This window comes from Agelaius tricolor, unplaced genomic scaffold (assembly GCF_023055355.1).
Source record: "Agelaius tricolor isolate 1412-34295 unplaced genomic scaffold, bAgeTri1.0.p SCAF_3, whole genome shotgun sequence".
NCBI classification, from domain to species: Eukaryota; Metazoa; Chordata; class Aves; order Passeriformes; family Icteridae; genus Agelaius; species Agelaius tricolor.
In genome coordinates, this window is record NW_027269263.1 from 53,125,582 (window position 1) to 53,145,721 (window position 20,140).

A 20,140-nucleotide genomic window follows, 5' to 3' on the forward strand; every position below is an offset into this window, starting at 1 on the left:
TAATTTCCAAGAAAAATAAATCTTAGCTAAAATGCAATATTGGGTGGAACAGATACCCCAGTTGGCCAGTCATATTTGGCTGAATGATCAATTTCAACTGGGATATCTAAATACTACCAAAAAACAAATACTGTTATTTTAGTTAGTACAATTGTGTTGTGTCTTTTCTTCATGTGATTATATAGAACTTTTTTAAAATATATACATGAATAGAATAATTTTATCTATATTTTGACTAGTGAATTTTAAACAAAAATATGGCTTCTCTCAGCAATATTATATTGAACTCAACTTGTAAATACATGCCTTTTTTTGTTTAATTTGGCATTCTTAGTTCAGTTTCAAAAAGTCTCAGTTGTGTGTGTCTTGTTTGGGCAGTTTAATATTTGATACAGTGTATGCCTGCTAAGAAACGAGAAAAATAAATATTAACCAACAGATCTAAAAAGCATGCACTTTTGTATGATGTGAGTCACTCCAGTCTGCCTTTAGGAACAGGTAGTGCTGATAAATGCTGAGAAAGGTCAATAATTCATCACTTGTGCTCCTGGGCTATGAAAACAGGCAATCCTAAAAAGGCAACTGAAAAATCTCTTGCTAATGGCTTTTTTTAAGTTGCTCAGTGGGGAAAACTGGGAGATTTATACCATCGATGGTGCAGTTCCCTGTGAAGACAGACAAGTCGTTCATATTAAACACCCAAAGTGAAAGACTATTTCAAAGCTTCCTCCCATGGGCAGAAAACCTGTCAGACTCCCCCTCTTGGTACATCCCAGCACAGCAGATGCCACACAGAGAACATCTTTCCTGTCTCCCTGAAAAGAAAATGATTGAGAATTTTGTCTGCATTGCTTCCTTTCTCTGCTACACCTCTCTAATCCTATTGAAAAAAACAAGCAAACAAAAAACAACAGACTGGAAACATCAAAAAATTTCAAATACAAAGATATTTTATCTCAAAGCAGGACCTCCTCTAATTTTTCTGCAGCTCCAATGAGCCACACACCATCACACAACCACTGAACTGAGTCTTAATTCTATTTAGTTGCCAAAAAACTACATCAAAAATGCAAAGAGAGATTGGATACCTTTCACATTTTCTTTCCTATGTAGCCCTTATTCAAGCTTAGGGCTTTTCAACCACCAATTCTGTTTCCTGGATGGGAAGATTAAATTTTCCACTTCTGCATTCTGTGCTTCTCTCTACCCTGATGTCCTGCACTGAAAATACCATTCATATCTGCCTCTCCACAACATCCCTCCAAAAAGTGTATGGAAGAGAGACAGTAGAAAAAAATTATACTACAGTGCATTAAATGTAACAAACCCTTCAGCAAATTTGCAGCTGGGACATGCTGTCCTCAACTCAGTTTTACTATATATAGGTAACATCCATAGCACATCTGGTATGCAAGGTATCTTACTGTTTTGAGACACAGGTAAAGCATAAAAGGGAAAACTGAAAAAATAAAACAAAACAAAACTTCTTTTTCCTCCCACATTCTTAAAAGGAATTATCCTTCTGCATTTAACTAATTCAAGTATTTTTTAATGTTTTAAAGATAGAAGAAAAACAAAAAGATAGCAATATTTATTATCTGTCATACTAAGTCACATTCAAGTTCTTTCTAGGAAAATTTTGAGGGCCAAAGGCTCAAAACATTTTAGAAGATAACAGCTCCTTTCCTCAAAAGGTTTTACACAGAAGTAAACATTAGCAATACCAGCTTCCTCAAGCCATGAGGTTATATGAGCAGAAAGCTCTTTAAAAATCATCTTGGGTAAACTGTCAGTAAGCATTTTCAAACATTAGCAGAAGAAGCAGCAGAGTTCTTTGGGGTTACACAGGTAAATAGAATATGTGCCCTATTATTGCCAGTGTCAAAACGTACATGCTAAAAACAAAAATATACAAAAAGCTTTTTCTGTAGTTTTAGAGCAGGATAAAGTATTTAAATCTGTATAAAAAGTGACAGAAAAAAAGATATTAAGTATAAAACTCAGCCAGGTTATTATGTGTAATACTGCACCCTTTTTTAAAAAAGTGCTATAGTATTTTTCACTATTGTGACACTAATTTTTATAAGTAGAATTGACACAGAATTGCCTACAAGTGTAACCAATAATTGCTAATTTTTGCCTGAGGAGAAAAGAGAAGATAACTATGAAAAATTTGCCAAACAGATACCTTATTCATATATATAAGTATACAATAAAGCTGCACAAATTACACTAAATTTTGGTTTATAGCCATTATCATCTGGTTATCAAAGAACCACTGGAATTCTCTTGTCTCAACTACTGCAGTGTATCAACATAAAATCACCTTATTTTACAGAGCTTATTGAACATGTACCCAACAGATTCGGAATCTAGTTTTGAGATCTGAATATTCCAATCCTCTATACTTTAAGATTCTTGAGATTTAATCTGCTCCTGTTCAGTCCCTCTCCAAACAAAGCTAACATCAGCCAAATCTCCTAAACCATTCAAAACACCAACACACCTTTTGATAAATTAGACATTTCTATCCCCTCAATGAGCTATCAGCACATAAACAAAGCTTTAGAGTATATCCAGGGCTGTAACACACCTTGGCTGCCATGTACACACACCCTTTTCAAGTTACTCCATAACTGCCCTACTTTCCATGAGACTCAAAGACACACTTGGAAACTGTATCCTTTACCTTTCCCCATCACTGCAGTGAGTGAATGGTTAAAACCTTCTACTACATGAAAGAGGTCCTTGTCAGGGGCAAAGGAGTTCCCACCATTGATGGGGTGTAACATCAACTCAAATGTTTTTAATTTCTCTTTGAATAAATGTGTTCAACAATATTAGATAATGAATCACCTAAAATCAGTTGTGGGTAGTGAATATACTTGGTTACTTTTAATTTTCAATAGTCTATGCAAAAAAGTTTTAGATACTGAAATTTTAAACACTCTTTCATACTGACTGCAGCTCACTAGAGTATGTTAAAGTGCTTTGCTTGAAGATCAGACAGGCATGGGACTGCAATTATATATCACAATACCCTTTTCTGGGTTCACAGCTCTATTCATCTTTTAGAAACACTGAAGGACAGATTGGACATAGGGGAACGGATTAGCCACAGGACGACCTGTATTTCCACACAAAAGCCTAAGTGTGGAAAAATGGCACCCTGTGTTACCCATTCTTCACTTCCTGAAAAAAACATATTCATGAAAATAGACATTTAAACAGCTCTTTCCCACTCATCTCAGAACAAGCGTTCATTGTTTCTTAACACCATTTATATGGTAGCAATGTAATGCTACTACCAAACTGCCTCAATCCACAAATGTATATAAAAATATTTAAAAATTAGGACAGGCCCACTTCAGCACAGAAACTGAAATGAAATCAACACAAAATTAACATTAATTATGAAAAAAAAAATCTCAGTTGGCTATTGCAACATACAATCTCATATTTATGAATGGAACTACAGGAGGGTTTGGTTCTGGTAATAAGTTTCAGCTGGATGTAATGGAAGTTCTACACACTGTAGCCATGCAGTACAACTGAAATTATAAAAAATACCATGTGTTAATAGGCCACAAGACCACAACCTACTACATAGCATGAGTAATTCCAAGTAAGTAAAAGGAAAATAAACACAGAAAAATATATGTAGTAATTATATAATTTTGTATGAAGTGAAGATTATATCAGTTTTCTGTTAAAATCTAGCTGTGGAAAAATAATAAGCAGTAAATATTTTGAAAGATGCAAAAATTGAAAGAATTTGCATTAATAAATCAGGTTTGAACTTTAATTAACTTTACATGCCATTCTTCTGAAATCAATTGTCTTGCATACAACAGAGATGCTTGGTGTATAGACTTGTGCCATTAACTTGTCTCAGGAGATAGGTGTTATCAGCTAATCTGATCAAGCTACTCAAACTGGTGGCTTATTTGAATGTTCTTTGGGACAACAGAAAATTATCCATCTGCACAAGCAATAATCAAATTAAAATGTCCAAGCATTTAACTTAGGAATTTGACCACACAGCTGAGTTACAAACAGCAAGCCTGTGTAGCTCATTAGGCTCCAATGGGAAATTAATCCTTTGGCCAGGAAATCAACAGTCTAACATCATGTGCAATGAGACATGGCATTCCTGATTTTTATAAAATTATAATGTAAAGGGATAACTCTGACATCAGAAAACTATTCCAAATCTTATAAAGGTAGTGAGGTAATCTTCTTTATATGTATTCTTCTTTATACATATTTACTTAATAAATTAATGTGGTTGGCATATGGTTAAATTATTTGCTAGTTCTTTCCTCACACTTTGTTTTCTTATTGAAATAACATAAACTACCAGGTTCAAAAATGGAAAAAAGTAAAAGTAAATCTTATTTTGCAAACTGCTTACAATACATAGTTTAAATCCAGTGTTATCTATTTCTCATTCTTTTCTATTCCTTCATTTAGATATCTTATGCTTAAACCATTCACTTTTATTGGATATTTTAAAAGTTCTTCATAAAAAAAAGCTCAGTCATACCATGCAGACTTTCATTCAACTCCATCAAAATATTCCCTGTCTTTATTGAAACCACAGGGAGGAAGGAATACATCCACTGCTGAAGTAATTGCATGGAAAGGGCCAAAATGCTATCGTGGAGATTAGCACCTGTCAAGAAGAGTCTGACAGCTGTCCCAATATATGCAATTTACAGTCAGTATATAGTTTTCATTGCTAAAGAAAGCAGAAATGGTTCAGGAACAAATATAAACAAATTGATCTAATTAAGTTATCCAACAAGCTAAAGAGCTTTAGTTTGCTGTCTGCAGTCCATGTTAAAAATGGTTATAATTGCTAGAAAAATGTAAAATGTGTTAAAAGTCCTTCATGTACTGCCATGGGTTCTGTTTTCATTTGCTAGCTTTCTATTCCTACAAGGCAGGATGAAATATTTTAAGGGAAACAAAATGCTGCTTCTTTTGAGGATTTTTTACAGTAACACAGACCTCAAGCCCTAAAAGACCGAAGAAGAAAAAAAGCAGTATAATGGCAAATAGAGTAAAAAAACAGCCTGAAAGTCTGCAAAATCTCCTCAAAACAGGCCATGTCATTAGACAGACACATAAAAATACAGTTGTCTGAGCATTTTAAAAGAATGTCAAATAAGTTACTATGTGGGAGGCATTGCACACAATGCAATTACAGCACGGGTAGGTTTCTTAAAGGAGAAATCTTTAGTACTGGAGATATCTGAATGATAAAAATTCCTAAATTAACTAAACAGAGTTTATTAATTTCAGAAAAAAAAAATCTGCGAAAACATAGAATATCATGTTTTGCTTAGACTGACACTAAATTTAAAGCAGTACTGACACTTCAGAGGTTGCAAGGTAGTCACTTTGCCCAGCCTTGAGTGAAACTTCGTCCCAGTCACAAAAAAGTTTTTTCCCTGCTTTACACAGCTAGCACTCCAAGCTAAGCTTAGCTCCTTTTTTCTCCAGCTGTACTCTCAACTACAATGGTAAAAAAAAAGAAAAAATTGATTCACCAAAACCCCCATATTGTTGTGTTATTTTTGTTAATACTGCTTAAAAAACAGGACTGGACTTTCCCATACACCACAGAGTATGCATACGTTTTTCTGGATTCACACTTGAATCTCAGACTAGAGTTAGCTATACAACTAACAAATGGACTAATTATTTTAGCAGTAGAGGAAAAAAAGAGAATACTAATTTCCTGAGGAAAGAAAACAAAACAAAAAAGGACCAATACAAGGGTTACTCCCCAGGAAAAATCCCTCTACTCAATCAAACATTTTTTTTTCACCCAATTCAAGTACGGGAAAAAAAAAAAGAAGATGAAAAAAAGGAGGAAAGCCTGACCGACAATTCAAATTATTTTCTCCTAAAAATTGTAATCACGGTTTTCTGACCAGAAGGTGGTAAAAACAGGAGCCTTGAAGCCACGCAAAGGCCTTTTCCCGTTTCGGGGCAGTGAAGAGAAGGAAGACGCTGAATGCCCAGGATTTGCTCTGCCCTGCCCTTTCCATAGAACTTTAGTGCCATCTATTGAAAATGTACTGAATAAGGAAGAGGCAAAGGATGCCTATTGATTTGGTATAAAAATAAGACGTTTACTTGTTAAGGGGTTTTTTGGTTTATTAATATTCCCAAGATGACTACTGCTTTGTGGTCATCTGATAGCAACAAATATTTTCTATACACTATACGTGCCCCATAAAGAAATGAGACATCAGCTAAAACATCGAATATAAACATCATACAGATTTCATATATATATATATATATATATTTATATATACATATAATATATGTACATTTAGCAAAGATGTAAGTCTAAGCCTACCTATTACCTAAAGCAACAAAACTGAGAAGGCTTTAACGGAAAGGAAAAATAGCGTGGAAGCACTGCTGTAAATAGAACATACTGGAAACAGTAAAAATAATTAAGGCACCTCGTAAAGATCTTAGTATTAAAGAACAGGATATGTAGACATGCACATACAATTACCTTCTTTAAGAAACTGTGAGTGGATGACAAATATAAGAAAACAGCAGATCGCTGCTCCTGCTAGTGCCCATAAAGCTTTCAAGAGCTGCATCTCGGTCTGAAACTCAGTAAATACCCAGAAAGTCACACAATGAATTTCCACAGCGATGCATCAACGCTTCCCTCTGTGCGCCAGGCGCGGCGGCTCCCGGCAGGGACCACACTCCCGAGCAGGGCGGGCGAGCCCGGGGCTGCGGAGGAGGGGCCGGGGCTTCACACCCCGCGCGGGGGCAGCGGCAGCGCCGCGCTCTCCTCGCCGAGGCGGCCGGCGCGGGGCCCCATGAATCAGCGCTCCGTCTCCGCGGGAGCCGCGGCGAGCCGGCGGCGGGGGCAGGGAGCCGGCAGTGCCGGGCAGGGTTGCGCAACAGCGCCCGCTGCGCCGCGGGGGCGCGGGGCCGCCGCCGCCGCCGCTCAGGGCGCGCCGCCGCCGGCCGGTGCGGGGCGCGCAGGGGCCGGGCCCTCCCCGCCGAGGCTCCGCGGGAGCCGCTGCAGCATCGCCGGGCTGCGGGTGCCGCTCGCTCGTCGGGCCGCTGCTCCGCTGCTCGCTGCCACGGCTCGGGGAGGAGAGAGCGAGCGGGGAGGGGAGGGAGCGGGAGGGAGGGATCTCTCTTTACTGCAACTTCTCCCGGCTGGCGGCAATTTGTTGCACCCCCTTCCTCCTCCCCCGGCTCGGAGGTGCTCTCCAGTGCGGGTGCGACGGGCGGGAGGGAAGTCAGTTCAGCCCGCCGTCCCTGGCAAACGCGGGGCCGCTCGGGGGCTCTCGCACAGATCCCTGGTCTGCCTTTGGGCTCGCACCTTCGCCGCTGGGGCTCCTCGTCTCCCCGTGGCCGGCCCCGCTCCCTCGCCCGCCGTCCGCCCGCGAGGTCGACCCCGTCCCGGGGCCGCGCCCCGGCGGTGGCACCGCAACGCGCCCTCCGAGCAGCCGCGCCGGGCTACGGCGGGCTCTCTCAGTCTACAGGTTGATGCCTCTGCTGCAGCAATCCTCAGGAAAACAGGAGCGCAAATGAAAGAATCTAATAAATCAGCGTGAGAAAAAAAGGAAAAAAAAAAAAAAAGAAAAAACACAGCCTACAATAAAAAAACCCCAAAACCCGGAACATCAAGGCTGTGATTTTGCTGCCGCCCTCCCACTCCAGGGGAAGGAGCCTGCCGCGGCCACGGCTGCCGTAGAGCAGCCGGGCGGGGGGGCGGGAAGGCCGGGGCGGTGCTGCGATACGGGGCCGCTCCGCGGGGACTGCGCGCTCGGCCCCGCCGTGGTGGGACGCGGTGTAGCCGCGGCCAGGGGCAGATGTGGCGCGGCGCTCCGCACCCCGGGGCCGCCCCGACGGCCGGGGCTGCCCGGTCCGGGCACCGAGCTCGGTGCGCACAGGCGGCGGCTCGGCGGTGCGGGGCAGGGCAGGGTTAACAGCCGCACGCCGAAGTGCTGCCGGCCGCACAGGGGGGCTGCCCGAGCCGGGCTCCCTCCCGGTGCCCTCTGCCCGCGCAGGCTCCGCGCCTCTCGTGTTCAAACACCGCGCAACCTCCGCGGTGCGTGCGTGTCCCGCAGCGCGGCCGGCGCTGCCCCGCGGGCTGAGCACGGAGCGAGCGGCGGCCGCGTAACGCGGGGCTCGGGCTCGGCAGCGGAGGCGGAGCAGGGCAGGTGCGGTTCGCTGCCCCGCGGAGGCTGCGGGCACAGGGCTGGCGGCCTCGGCGGGCCGGACGGACGGCGCCACGGGCGGCACAGCGGAGGGGCCGCCCGCCGTGGGCTCCGCCACGCGCTGCAAGTTGCGGGGCTGCTCGGGCTGGCTGGAGGCTCACTGCACAACAGTGACAACCACGGTAACGCACCGACAGCCAGTGAGCTACCCCGGTTTCTCCGGGAGAGACATCCATAGGTTTGGAGGTTTAAACCAAGTAAGGGAATACTTGCACGCTGAGAGCTTTGTTTTCATAGCACCTTGGTTACATCTGCATTTATGATGTGGATTGCGGTTTTGTTTTTTTGGTTTTTTGTTTGGGTTGGGGTTTTTTTGGTAATATTTCATATTTAATTTTTTTTTTTTTTTAATTTTAAGAAACCAGGAAAGGGTTTCCAGACGCCTGAAAGGACAGATTAATAAAAGATCAGTATTTTTATTGGGCAAACATCCCCCATGCTGTTGATGATGTGTCTTAAACTCATCCCTATGCCTTTTCGTTTTTCACAGATAGCTCAGAGAAACATTAAAAACAACCATCTTTTGAATTTTAAACTCCACACAAATCCCTATAAACCCATGTATTGCATTTACTATATTTAAAGATTACAGCAATGCAATGTTAAAGCAATGTCATAGCTACACTAGAGGAACTCCACTGTAAATCTTTCATTCTGAAATGTACACTTTGGTGAGAAATTTGCCATGCTTGGGCACAGTTCAAGTTGTGTTTTGTTTGTTTATTTGTCTTCTGGGTGAAAGAAAAAAGTGTCAAGTAGCTAAAGAAAATTCACACATTTTGTACTTAAGCAAACAAATCTCCCCCCCCCCCCCCCGCCCCCCACTGACATACCAGCTTTAAAATCCACAGGTAACTTTAAAATCCACAGGATTTTAAAAGTATCAAACTTCAGAGTTTACACGGTCCACAATAAGTATCTTGTAGTCTGAAAACACTTAGAGAAAAATCCTCTGAAAAATTTTACTCATTGCTTTCTTTTTATAACTAAAAGCATATGAAGATCCACTGTCAATGGGTCAGAACCCTCAACAGCATGTTCCTTGCTCTTTTTGAGGTGCAAGATGGTGCTTTCTCTCATTTTAAACTAGTCTTACTTCTCTGAGCTTCTGAATTAGACAAATACGCCTGGGTTTCTGTGGCCTTTAGGTCAGACCCTTCATAAACAAAACATCAGATCATGGCTTTGTGTTGTTCCCTGGCCACAGCAGAGTCACTCTACTTGCATACTAGTGGAAGTGGGAGCAAATTCTGGTTCAGCACTCACACTGTACGGACATATTTAGTCTCATAGCAACAAAGAACTCCAGAAGACTTCCCATTTGAGAGGACAGTGGTACCTGGCAATGCCACTTGCTGTACTACATATGGTTCACTCTCAGTTTTGTGTTTTCTAAATAGCTTTGGACTTCTCAAACAGGGTGAGTCCTAATCAAAAATATCCAACTTCAATTTCTTTACTTGTTACCTGCATAAAGATTTATAAAATATTAAAGATAACTCAAGTTACCCATGTAGACTTTTCAGGAAGACTTTTCTGAATAAATTCCACTGATAAAAATTCCCCCTTATCTTTCAGCCAATTAAGCTTTGCATCCCCAACTAATGAAATAACACCTGTCAAACTACTTCTAAGCTGCTTAGGCCATAACAGATTTGCAGATCTATCTCTGCATTTCCAGGTTTTGTCCTGACCCCATTCATCTCCAGCAATACAGAGGCAAAAAGCTGTGATCCTAGCAGTAGCTCCTTCTAGGGAACCACTCCACAGGGGTTTTCCCCATTGTGTTTTCAAGCTGAAGGAGCAATGCTCAGCACCTGAAAGCTGGTAAAGGATGGTGTGGCATTGACAGACATTTCTGATATAGAAGGCTTTTGCAGCTGGGAAGAGAAGTAAGGAATACATTTTCCTGGTGATCAGGGAACAAGAACAAATGTGTAAGACATAGAAGATCTTCTGAGATCTTACAAGAAAGCAGCAGAAAAATAAGTGCATAATTTTCAAATGTGTGTTCTCTTTTGGAAATAGAGCTCATTTTTTCTTTTTACAAAAAATTCAGTTGAGTTCTACAGAATTACTAAAACTGGAACTCAGTAGCAAAAACAGCAGCCTTTGCTCAAGTATAGAGACTTGAAAAAATTATCCATACTCTGCATTTAATTTTGTGAAAAGATTCTACCAGACTCTGTAAGATTTATTCTTCACTACTGAGATATTTTATAAATAAAGATGTGCTAAAATTCCTGGAAAACAATCATGATCAGATTGTATTCCACATACCTAGAAATAAAGTCCTACTATTTCCAGCTGTGTCAAATGCCTTTTGCATAACCATTTTATTCCTGTTCATGCAATAAACCCCCAAATTATGCATGGCCAATGCAGATCTAAATGCAGGAGCACAAGATGTGACGTTAGCCTATTTTAAGTAATGAATTTGGAAACTACTTCTGGCTTTGGAAAAAAAAATAAAGAAGACAATAGCTATTATTAGGTTATCTAGACCAAACTTTTGCCAATGCCCACTGGATTTCATTTTTGTTACTTTTGAGTTACTCAGGCAATAGTCTGTCACCAGCCACTTGAGGTGATTATTCCAGCCCAGTGGTTCTCTCAGCTGGAATGTTTCTTTTGATGCTAAGTTTAACATTTTATTTTGTTGAAATTCACCCAGTTCATCTTTCACATAAGCCTGAAGTAGCATAATAAATCCTTTTCCATTTTGAATCTAACCAAAATATAAGATATATTGAATATATAGGAATGAGTACAGACAATTATATTTCCACCAATTAGTTTTAGCATCATTTAAGCATTTTTTCCCTCTTCTTTTCTCTGCATACCAATGGCTGGCTGGCATTTCTTTACTTTTGAGCTAGGCACAACTACAGCAGTCCTCAAAATTTTATTCCTGGTCTTCAGCTGATGCTGGGTAACTGCCACTGAAGTAGAAATTAACATCTAAAGAGATGCTATTGATCTCTGATTTGTGACATGATGCGGCTACCATAGGAATCACAAGTACATTTGATTATATCTTTCCATGAACACCTAAAATTTTCATTTTTTTCCCTTGACTTACCAAAGTAGGTGATACTTAATATATCTTTAATATTTTTGACAGATTATATGCTGCTTCCTGTCCTGTCTCCTAGTGGCAGATTCATAAAAGGGATAGCAGAGCCTAGTTAATTTAGAATTACCACTGTGTAATCTCCTTGCTAACAGTGCGTGTTTACTTAAGAATTTTTGACAGTTTAGGGGTTTTTTTAAATAATTATGTTTAATTTTGCTTCTCAGTTGCATTACTTTGCTGTTCATGTCTTCTTCCTACCATCTTACTGGCTTTCTATTCAGATATGATTTTCTTCCTCTTTTCTATTTATAAAGATTCGTGCCAGTAGTTGATGCCATGTAGACAGTTTTCCACTGGGAACTCACTGAACATTCTCCCACACAGCAGTCACCATTTGGTAACAGCTTTTGGCCACTACCAAAAAAGGAGCTAAGTTAGAGGTCCTGTGACACCACTCTGATCCCTTGAACCACTGGCAAATTCTCCCAAAACACAAATCACACTATGCTCCAGCACAGGCACTATGCCTAAGTGTAGTGTCCTAGGTTTGCTCATGGAGGGGGAGCCCTGGGGCCTGGCCACATTGCTATTCTATAGTGCTCACATCATGCCAGGGGGGTTGGTTCCAGGGGAAGGAACTGTTTCTGTTCTGTTTCTTCCAGAGCCCCACCAAGTCTGCGCCACAGCACTGGTGCAAGAAGCAACCGGGGGAATGGAGCAACAGAGCCTGAGCTGAGCCCAAGCCCAGCCAAGCCCAGGCTGGGCAGACGGGAGCTGAGCCAAGCATTGCTGGCCACAGTCAACCCCAGCAGTGCAGAAAGCAGGCAGCACCACAGAGAGGATTTTGGGGGTTTGTCCATCGTTGTTTTACATTGTCTCAGGCTCAGGGATGGGGAATGCTGGCTGTGGAGTGTCTGCCACCTTGTCTCAAGAATAATTGTGAGCTGCTGCCAAGCTGCAGGAATGTCCCCCATCTTGTCTTTGTCTCAGCAGCCACATGGAACTGAACTGAGGTGTTAGTGAACACCCTTTGTGTGTAAAGAACCCTCTCTTCCATATACTTTTGTTACTAATATTGCTGCTGCTACTGTGCATTTCTTATTCCACTGCTGTTTGCTTTCAGTAAATTGTTGTCTCAACCCAGTCTCTGCTTTTCTCCCTCTCTCACCAGATGGGGGCTGGAGAAAGGGGAGTGACTTATTAGAGGTTTAATTACCAGCAGGTGTTAAGCTGCCACATGCAGTCAAATACTGCTACCATATTCCTTCATCCATGTTGTACTCCTAAATCATCATCCTCACATCTGCCTACCAAGAAATCTCCCCTTATATAAATCAAATCTTTAAGCAGTTCAGTTCTAAAATGTTGCTTTTGACCTCTCTCATTTTGCTTTATATACTCCACCTGTTACAGGGAGCACCTCAATTTGCAGTAGCTGCTCTGACACATTTAACAGCACAATTATAGATGACTTGGTAACCACCCATTGACTAAAAATAACCTAGCAACTGAAGACACACTTGGGTATTTATACTTAGATATCCCAGAGGAACCCTTCACAGCTCCTGTAGCTGGGGAAAACATATGTATCTCACCAAATGCAGTAGGCTAGGAATCCTCAGGGGTGGGGGCGGAGGGACGTAGGGGAAGTGATAACATTGCACAGCTGAAAGATTTTCCAGACAACACTCTGCCAGCTAATCCAACTCTCATCCAACTAGCTCTGCAATTAAGGTTTCCTACTGAGAACAACGACAGCATTATGACCTGGGGAATTTTCAACATAAAAAACCTCTTTGCATCTGGAATTGAAAAATTTAGAGCCTTAAAATTCAGCTCCTACACTGATGGTATTTCCCACCATCACAGATCCTAAGGAACTCTAATGCCAGTATGCATATGAGAAAATACATGAGCTGCAATGAATGAACTGCCAATGAGGAGGGAGACAGGCAGCATATCCTCTGAAAAGAATCTGCAGTGCTGAAACTCATTCTTGCCTTCCAAAGTATAGATCATTTTATTTTTTAATTCAAGATGTACCAAGTTGTCATACAACCTGTTCAGAAAGAAATATTCTGATGTCTGAAGAAAAAGACATTTAAATGATGTGATTTAATTTCTATTATACATTATTACATGTGCTATGGCTGCCTGTGGCTAGTTTTATATTTGAGCAGAAGAAGAAACTTGGAATTTAATGGAAAGAACCCCCTGTGTCTTAATGGAGAACTTGTATTACTGCAGCGTCCGTCTGCCCCTAATTTTTCTACTCCCTGTTTTTTTCTGGTTTATTTATGGTGTTCATCCATTCCTGTCTTCAAACTATGCTTTTATTCACCCTAAATAGTTAGCAGACTACAGCAACAAAGAGAACTACTAATCTCAAAGAGAGACTGGACAAGGTCATAAGGGCCTTTCAATCTGCCTTCAGTTGTAAGATTATTGTCTTGAAATGAGACGGAAGTGTTCAAGATGAGGTTGGATGGGGCTTTGAACAACATGATGTCCCTAACCGTGGCAGAGAGCTTGGACTAAATGATCTTTGGAAGTCTCTCCCAACCCAAACCATTCTGTGAGTGTATGATAATTCAGAGAGAGCATCAAACTCTTGGAACTCACAGTTAAGACTGTGCGAGGTATAGGCTCAAACATTCCAATGACTGTAGGGCTATTCACAAAAATCACAATTAAACTCAGAGGGCTCATCTTCATATTTTTACTTTTTATGTATTTTAAGATCATCTGGACTTTTAGACACTTCTTGAATTACAATTTTTCACTCTTTCTTTCTTTCAGAAAAGGGATTTGTATTTTAACCATGATGATTAACCACATGAAATTAAGGGAATGTAGTTATGATCCATGTTTTCAGCATCAATTCTTGAGGGTCTAGCTTAAAAACACACAACTAAAATGCTGCAACATTCTGGGAGAAAGTTCTTAATTGAGAATGAGACCCACAGAGAAAGCCACACTGAATACGCACAAACTCTATGAGCCATGTCACAGCAAGCCTTTATAGAATGGCCAATACCAGTGTTGCATGGAAAAGTGAATAAGCTAATGGATTTGTGATGTCTGTTGTTTTCCTCCATTTTAGTGGAGGGGGAAAATGGAAAAAAAAAAAAAAGAAAAAAACAATTCTACAGAAATGAATTCTGCTCTACAAACTCATACTCACTGGCAACTTTAGCAGTGATCTCTTTGACCTGTAGTTTTAACTTTAACCAGAGAACCTTCTTCACATTACTTTAGATTTTGACTTTCCACATTTTTCAAAATCTGAATGTTACAAAAATTGATCAGGAGCTGAAGTTAGGCCACTTGAATTCTTTCCATTAGCAATTCTTATTGTAGTATTTATAAAAGGGAGCTGCAGCAAAAGTGGTGCATATCCAGAACGCCACCAGGCACGTCCACAGTAAGGTAGAATGGGTTCTGAACATATAGGGAAGAGACAACAACTGCCTCTAAATTTTGAGCATGTTGGTGATACTACTGAGAGAAGTAATCTTTGGTTGCTATTAAGCTGGTGAAGGGGAAACAAATATTTTTTCAGACAAATGTTAAGTGCAGATGATTTAAAATTATTCAAAACCTTAAATAAACAGTTAAAATTGTTACATGCACAGAATTAACAATTATTACATTTTACGTATAAATTAAAATGGGTTTACCACTATGGCACTCTTTAACCTAATAATTCTCATGTTTTCAAGAGATTATCAGACTATGACATTAAAAGAGACAGAGAATTTTATAAAAGTTTCTTCTGGGTCTGTATTCAGGAATAAGTAAAGGTTAAATGGATAAATCTTTAATCTGAGTATAGAAACTTGTTTGTCATTCTGAAATATAAAACAATAATTTTACAAGCCATTCATGTATAATATAGTCCACTTGATAGTAAAGAAAAAGTATTAGTGAATGTCTAGCTATTATTAAATGTGGCCAGTTAATACTAAATGGTATAAGACTTCCTTTTTTTTTTCAGTTGGAAGAAATTGTATTATTGAAAGCTAATCTCAGGTTTATTACTGGACTCCGTGGAATTAACACACTGGAGGCCTCTCTGTTTACACTTGGGTAGGATAATGGCAGGAAAGGCAGATTAATAGAACTTTCTCTTGCATGCACAACCTATTCATTATTTGCTTGTCTGTTTGTTTTTGTAGGAAGTTTACTTCTTCTATCAGGAGTCCTTAACTTACTGTATTTAAGGAAGTAGCCACTGCATAGAACCTTTTTCACAAAACCTTTTGTGAAAAACATATTTTAAGTGCCAAACAACCTCTTTGGTTTTATTTTAAATTACGCTGTCCTAATAGGAACCATTTTTCTGCATGGTTACATTATTTTGAAATAGAAAGCTTTAATTACATCATGAAATGGAGCATCTTAGATTTTTGGCATTTAACAAAAAAACAGTACTAAAATATGACCCCTGGGTCATGGGGCAGTGACAGTGCAGAGACTGAACTAATTTCTGTAAAAATCATGGAGATATTGTAGCTGATTCAGCTGCATTTCAGCCAAGGCATTACAAAGAGCATTATACAAACATTGTAAGAAATAAAACATCGTTCTCTACAGCAGAATATACTCTCTCCTTGGACACTGCTTAACCTTAAATAGGGAAGGAATAGAGTGCCAAGTCCTCGGAGGTTTTAGCATCACACCTGTCCTGGAATGTCTCAATCATCATCATACTCATTTTCAGGCTTTTAAACAAGAGATAAAAAGCTTTCTTAGAGTACAGTCAGTGAAAGTCCCACATCAACAGCCTATGTACTCCACAGGTGAAAGTTCACAAGCCCTTAAGTTTTCAGTTGTCTGTACATAAATGAAAGGGGAGATGAGCCATGATAACTAATTGTTCCTGACTGAATAAGGGTGTGCAAGGTAATATATAGATAGTAAGGATGATACAGGCATTACAGCTTGGATGAGTATAAATCTTAAACTAGCAGATTGGTTAAGACATGCCTGCAGAAACAGCTTTGACCTTAAAGTCACCATAAAAATCTGTCTTATTTACCACACCAGTGTACTAATATATAGGTGTAATAGGCACTAGATTATCATAATATTATACATTGAATGGCTACTATATTTAAAGTAGACCTATCAGAAGTGGGCAATGATGAATTGAAGTTTTCATGCATGAATTACCACATACAGATTATATACTGTATTTTTTTTTAATACTTGTTACTTTTTTTTTAAGAAAAATATTTATTTTGTTTTGTTTAACATTTCAGAGGGAACTGAAGTCTATTCTGTCAGTAAACAACAGAATAATAGGTCAGTAACACAGTTTATAAACTATGCTCTCAATCCATGCCATAGTGCTTTGAGAATGTGTCAACACTCAGTGATTTCCTTACCCAGCTCAAAAGCATCTTGGAGGCACCCCGGGCAATGTCTCATATACAGCCATTGAGGGTTATCCGCTCCAAAATAGCTGTTATAATCTGAATGGAAGAACCATAAATGATTCAATTGAAATCATGCCTGAAAATGCAAAAGGAAACGAACACAGAACAAGCTATAACATTAGTGGGTCTAACAGTGTACACACCTGAAGGTCTAGAATTGAAGACTTTGGTGTTTCCCTTGCAGTCATCCTACTCTATGAGAAAGTTACTTCAAGATGCTGAGAATAGTACTTAAAAAATTGACCTTTACCATTGTTTAGAAGAGTTATTTTGCATCATTTCAGATGTAAACAAAAACATCCAGTCACCTCTGACACAACTGAAGCTTGGTAGAGGCTCTCTCCCCACACTTTCTTCTTTTCTCTTTGAAAGACTTTAAGTGTTCATATCTCTCCTATGAAGCAGTTATAGTATAGTACATAGCACCTACCTAGTCATAGCCTTCATAGGAAAACTGTTTTAAATAAAAACATACAGGCTAAATACTGGATCTAAGTGCAGCTTTGTGATTTTTTTTAAATTTTATGAAGAAATTTGATCGGAATTTTTTTGTTTTTCCAACAGAAAACTAATTGAATTCTATACATTCCGACCAGATGGAATTCCCAAAACACATGACAATTACTTTTAGAATTGAGGGGCTAGTAAAAAGCTGTATACTTAGTAGAATAATTGTTATGGTTAAAAAGGATATCTTGGATTTATTTTGAATGACAACTTCTTTTTAAATTGTTTTCTCTTTGCCTAAACATAACAAATCTTTATTTTCTTCCATTAGGAACTATAAGGTTTTAAAATACTTTGTTTTCAAAATCACTTCAGAGCAATAAAAGGGGGATATAAGAAGCAGGTGTGTACTTTATGTAGTAAACTGAAATATCAAATAGTATGAGCAAGATAACATCTAATTGTATATTAAGTATCGCCCGAGGGATCAGCAAGGCGATCTGCAAGTAATCAGAAGTTATTTGGTTGAAGTAAACATGTGCAACTGGCATCAATCCTAAAGACATTCCAAAGGTATGAAGATCTTTATCAATAATGTCCTATCAAAATGTATAGAATTCCTATACGACCAATGACCTCCTATTGTGAGAAATAGCTGCAATTTACTATGCCATAAGAGAAAGGCCTTAGTCTTTCCAGATTATGTACCCTGCTGCTTCTCATACAGAAAAGCATTCTCAAGAAGGCAGACCTTAAAAAAAAAGAGGAATATAGTAACAGTTTCATTGCTTTTCACTGTTTTTTTTTTTATTTTATTTTTCCAGGTATACTACAAAATATGTGTCATCTTCTTTCTGACAGACACAACATAGAACAAAAATTCTTTAACAGAAATTTGAATTTTCCAATGTTAGTGGCGATACTTTTTAATTGGTTGACTGTCAGACCTGAGTTTTGAAAACGAGTATCCTTTCCTTTTAATTTTTTTTCCACACTATAGTAATCTTTAGCATCCCAATTATTTTTGTGTGATTCATACCATGTCTTAAAGAGGATTAATTTGACACAAAATATAAAATATTTCCTATTTTTTGAGAAGATAAAAATAGTCTTTTGAGTCACAGTTTTCCTGAATATTTGGTAGATATCTTAGTGTTGCTGCACTATGACAAAGTATTTTTACAGGAAATTTCTGGTAACAATGGATTTTACTAAAATAATGTTCAATAACCAGAGACATGAATAAACCAAAAATTGAAAAGGTGTTAGAGTGTACAACAGCTGAGACAAAATATTGGCTCACTAACAATTGTGAAATGAAGCTTCCTCTCTTGACTTCATTGATAATTTTTTCTTCAATCATACATCAACTTGAATTACAGAATCTTGAATTCTGATAAAGAATCAGGTCCTGCATTTACAAAAAAACTGAAAACCAAGATGGTACTGAGTCTTTTGCTAAATCCAGAAAATAAGAACCCATGACACTGGGAGCAGCCTGATGGTTGTGAATTCAAGTGAAGATTGGGAGTTGATGCTTGTGGCTCCTTTTGTGGTAAGCTTTTACAACACTGCAGTAGTATACTTCTTTCATTTTATACTTCTTCTGTCCAGAATAGTATATGTTATGTATGTATAATAGAGGATATTAACCCTATTCAATCCCCAATACTCAGAGAGAAAAGGAAAAAAAAAAAATTACAAAGCTCTTTTCTCTTGCATTGTGAGGAAAGTCTCAACCATAGCAGAATATAATACTCATCTTGAGAAGCATTTACACTGTCACTCATATGGGAATGTTATTAAAAGCAATTCTATTCACTACATATTCAAACAACAATAGAGGAGAGATGGACTTCATGGCATGCAAGCAACCTCATGAACCCCAGCATGAATGAGGCCTGTTCTTTTGTATGTTTACATCTTCTATTTAACTGCAATTAACTGAATTCCTACAGTTCAATACTTTTTAAGACCATGTCAATTCTCTACATTTAATGCAGTAGGAAAGGACATAGTCTGTGCCCACCATTTGGACATTTATAGAGTCTCTGTCATCTAATGGTGATTTCATAAACATTTTTGTTGCACTCAACCACTAAATTAGAAAGGTTTACATGGAAGCACAACAGATATTTGTTTTTCTGAGCATCAAAAGTTGCAGAGCCCTCTTCATTGTCCTTACTGACAATTATTATTACTGACAGCTCACATTCTTCCAAATCTTTTACTTCTACAATGTGTCTGCTGCTACTACTGTCTACAAATAAAAACAAAACAAGCCCTAGTTTGGAAATCTCTCACTAAGTCCTTTCCAAAAGCCTTGGGAATATTGAATACTCTTTTTTTGCTCCTTGGTGCTAATGTCCTGAGCCCCACATTCAGATTTTAACACTGACCAGCACTCAGCCAGGAAAATTAAAATGAAGTTATAGTGGCTTACCAATTTACCTCCCATGAGCACCTTGTTAACCTGGTGTAATTGTGTGATGTGTCTGAATTCACACATGTGAGTGAAGGTTATTTCAGAAAGAAAAGACAGACTGAAAGAACAGCCTATATCCACAAGGAAAAAGTAGAGTAGACTTTTGAGCAAACTGTTTAACTTTAAAGGCAATTAGGCAATGAAATTACTTGCCTGAGGAGGTAGTTTAGACAATGTAATGAGAAGTGCTTAAAATAGAATAAACTGTTTGCAAGACAGATACAGATGTAAATAATCCTCCATGTTTTGAGCTAGATGAATCAGGAGAGGTATCTTTTCTATTCAAATGTCTGACTAAAAATGGTATTCTCTTTCTTTGGGAACAGCTCTCTAACTTATGACTGTTTACACCTGTTCTGAATACTAAAGTGAAACTGCACTCCAAAAGGCAGTTTAACCTCACTGTATCATTATA

At 39.2% G+C, this 20,140-nt stretch overlaps 1 protein-coding gene across 16 annotated transcripts in view; it reads right to left on the bottom strand.

Annotated features, from left to right (window-relative positions):
* Positions 1–20,140, bottom strand: part of TAFA5 (TAFA chemokine like family member 5) — a 502,678-nt gene that overhangs the window by 383,298 nt on the left and 99,240 nt on the right. For 12 of the 16 annotated variants that reach the window (XR_011678679.1, XR_011678683.1, XR_011678682.1 and 9 more), the window contains exon 2: positions 16,743–16,829. The exons of 2 other annotated variants lie outside the window; for them this stretch is intronic. Coding sequence is in view for 7 of the 14 variants with exons in the window: in XM_071423849.1 (XP_071279950.1) it covers positions 16,743–16,829 (87 nt within the window). In the remaining 7 variants the exon portion in view is untranslated. Of the gene's footprint in view, positions 1–6,541; positions 7,762–16,742; positions 16,830–20,140 lie in introns of those variants that run through there. 2 more of the 16 variants (XM_071423847.1, XM_071423848.1) reach the window with 2 other exon arrangements.